Genomic DNA, 3,167 nt, shown 5'->3' on the forward strand with positions numbered 1-3,167 from the left:
GATGAATGTAGGCTTCTACATCACGTGGGGGCTCACACTAAATCCAAAACAATCGAGCATATCAGATCAGATCAACATCAATAAAAAGATGATGCATTATATATTTGGCATGTATAGACATCAAGAGTACCTGGATAATTAACTAAACATCATTAATATCTAAATCTCTCGCTGCCACATTTGTGGCAACCAAAGTCATGAATTTTCCAAACCTAAAACCAGACACTATAACCTGCAATAACGGTGGAGAGTTCAGAGAAAAAGGAAAAATAGCAAAAGCAGAACCCAAGCACAGTTATTTGGAAAATATATGTACAACAGCAGGGGGTCATTACATAAGGAAATTAATTTCAAAACAACTTGTAACATGGTGAACATGTAAGATGAAAATCTCCAAAAAATCATTGAAATACATGTAGCTAAACCCCTTGTTTCTGGTAGTGAACGTTGAAGTATGTAGAAGCAAAGAAACCACAAAGTACTAAGTTTACTGGTTATATATAGATCAACAACAATGACTTTTTCCTTTTGTGATTGGCCATTTACGGTTAAGCTTAATTGTGAGGTCTTCCTTTCCTACAGAGAACAGAGAATTTTGACTTTTTACTATTGAGGTATTACTATTAGATCTGCTTAATAGTATAATCATCAAGTTCCCGTGGCAGAAAATGTCAAAGTTTATTTATCCGCTGAAAGTTAAAAATTTCCCTTAAAGCTAGGGTATGAAATTAAATACAACAATTCACTACTCTTTATTATGTGTTATTCCAAGATAATGACAATGGTTTAAATTTGGGTTACGTTCTCTACTTATATACCATATCTTGGAATGAAGGAACAATATATAACGACACAGTTACTTCCAATTTTTATTATGATGATAACAACGTGACTTACAAATTGAAAAGAATAAAACAAAAGAATAACAAATAGAAATTAGTGAAAGAATGAACCTATAAAAAAACTAAAAAAAGAATGACTCTAATTTTTGTATTAATGACTGAATATTTTGACAGTGTGGCATGTCTCGTGGTGGTGGCAACATCTGCTCTTCAGGATTCTTTCCATCTTTGACAATGAAAGTCATAGCCATTCCCCAACTCACATGTCGCTCTAAGTGGCAATGCATGAACCACACACCTGGATTTTGTGCCTTGAATCTTATGGTTACCCATCCATTTTTGGGTATAGCGACGGTATTCTGATAAGGAGGATCAACAAGATTATAAGTGAAAGGATCTTTATCTTTGTCAAAGTTTCCGAATCCCCATCCAACTACATAGAAACTATGACCATGAAAGTGCATTGGATGCTCAGTACCAGCCAGCAAATTAGTCCCTTGAAGAACAAGCTCCACCGTGGACCCATACTCAAGCACCTTCACCTCTGTATCTACCGATGGAGTTCTAAGAAATGTGGACAAATTGGAAGAAGTGAAATCAAATAGTTCTGGTGGCACATCTGGAAAATCTTGTGTATATACACCTTGAAGGTGGTTATAGTAAGCATTCAAAATGTTGTTTCCCGATGGCAATTGGAAGCTTATGTTATTTACACTTGCTGCAAGGCGGTTCCCTGGTATATGACTACCTTCGCATGTTGAACATGGTAATGTATTCACCGAAACTGTGTAGAACAGGTTGGTGGTTATGTTCAATGGCACATCAATTGGATGTGCTTCATCTGCTAAGCTTCTCATTTGACTTATCATGTTGATAGATGCATTGGTGTCATTGGAAGATGGAAGTGAAGGCATGTGAGGGGTTCTTGATGAAAATGATGGAATAATTTGTTTTCCCTTTTCGTATTGCAGAATGGCTGTGGTGGTTGTGTTGTCAAATGCAACATTGGAAGCACTTGAATACACTTTGGCAGCCATGTAATAACGATCCAAAGGTTGATTAGCTTCAAGCAACACATCCATGGTTTGACCTGGTGATATTGTTATGTAATCCACTTTGAATGGCTTCACATAGCTTCCATCGCTTCCCACCACTGTCAATTGGTGCTGCGCAATTGCAAAGAAGAGAAGGTCTTGCATTCCAGCATGCACCATTCTCAGAAGATATGTCTTGCCATGTTCCACATTTAGTTTGAAGGTTTCTGCAACCAATAAATTCAAATTGAAAAGTTAACTGAGGTTGGCTAAACAAAATTGACTTCCGCATAGTAACATAAATGAAAATTATAAAATGTTACTATAAATAACATACCATTGTTTGAGCAATTATAAAGATCACCAGGTTGGCCATTGATAGTATAAGCATCTGAAACAACAGGATCTCCTCCCCCCGTTTCAAAGTTATTGAAAACTTGGACAATGTCTTCCTTCCACCATTCACCTAATAAATTTCAAACTCTGACGATTAGAAAAGTAATTATAAAACATAAAGTGATGAAATCAAATAAAACTCATGTAAGTATATATACCTAGTATAATGGGGACCTCTCTATCTGGCATTGGAAATGGATATGTATTTCCAGGCTTGGGTTTAATGACAATAGCACCGTGAACAGTAGCACGAGACCAATCACTGTGAGCATGCCACCAAAGTGTGCCTTCCTCTTCAGAAAAGATAACCTTTTGAGAGAACAAACCACCAGGTTGAATGGCACACTGAGTGATGAATTCAGGGCCATCGGACCATGGATATCTTGGTTGGTTCACTCCATGCCAATGAATAGTGATGTTATAGTTTGCTCTGTTATACACATCAACAATTATGCTTTCTCCTTTCGTAACATACAATGTTGGCCCTGGAAATTCTCCATTTACTGTTAAGATGTTCTTTGCACTGCAAAGCTTTGTGAAGGGAGCATCTCTCACCTGCAATTTTTCAAAAATCTTAGTATATGCTTTAGTTTTTTACTTTATTTATAATAATAATAGGCATGGATGGATATATATTATTTAGCATATGATATAATAATTGAAGTTTTATTTACATCTTACTGAGTTAGGTGGTGTTAATTAATAATGAATTAATTATCAAAATTAATCTCTCAAATTTTTAAAACCAAATACTTTTATCTTTTAAATTTTAAAATATACAAAACATTCTCTAATATGTATCTTCATTAGATAATATAGTTTTTGAATAATTTAAAAAATTTTAAAATTTTAAACCAGTCATTTCGACTAACTAGATCAAATTAAAAAAACTAAT

At 35.0% G+C, this 3,167-nt stretch overlaps 1 protein-coding gene across 1 annotated transcript in view; it reads right to left on the bottom strand.

Annotated features, from left to right (window-relative positions):
* LOC107616326 (laccase-15-like) overlaps positions 729–3,167 on the bottom strand; it is a 2,823-nt gene continuing 384 nt past the window's right edge. The window contains exons 2-4 of the mRNA XM_021110740.1: positions 2,431–2,827; positions 2,214–2,342; positions 729–2,103 (exon numbers count right to left, since the gene is read on the bottom strand). Coding sequence (XP_020966399.1) covers positions 965–2,103; positions 2,214–2,342; positions 2,431–2,827 — 1,665 coding nt within the window. The 3' untranslated portion in view covers positions 729–964. The remainder of the gene's footprint in view (positions 2,104–2,213; positions 2,343–2,430; positions 2,828–3,167) is intronic.

This window comes from Arachis ipaensis, chromosome B09, assembly GCF_000816755.2.
Source record: "Arachis ipaensis cultivar K30076 chromosome B09, Araip1.1, whole genome shotgun sequence".
Lineage (NCBI taxonomy): Eukaryota > Viridiplantae > Streptophyta > Magnoliopsida > Fabales > Fabaceae > Arachis > Arachis ipaensis.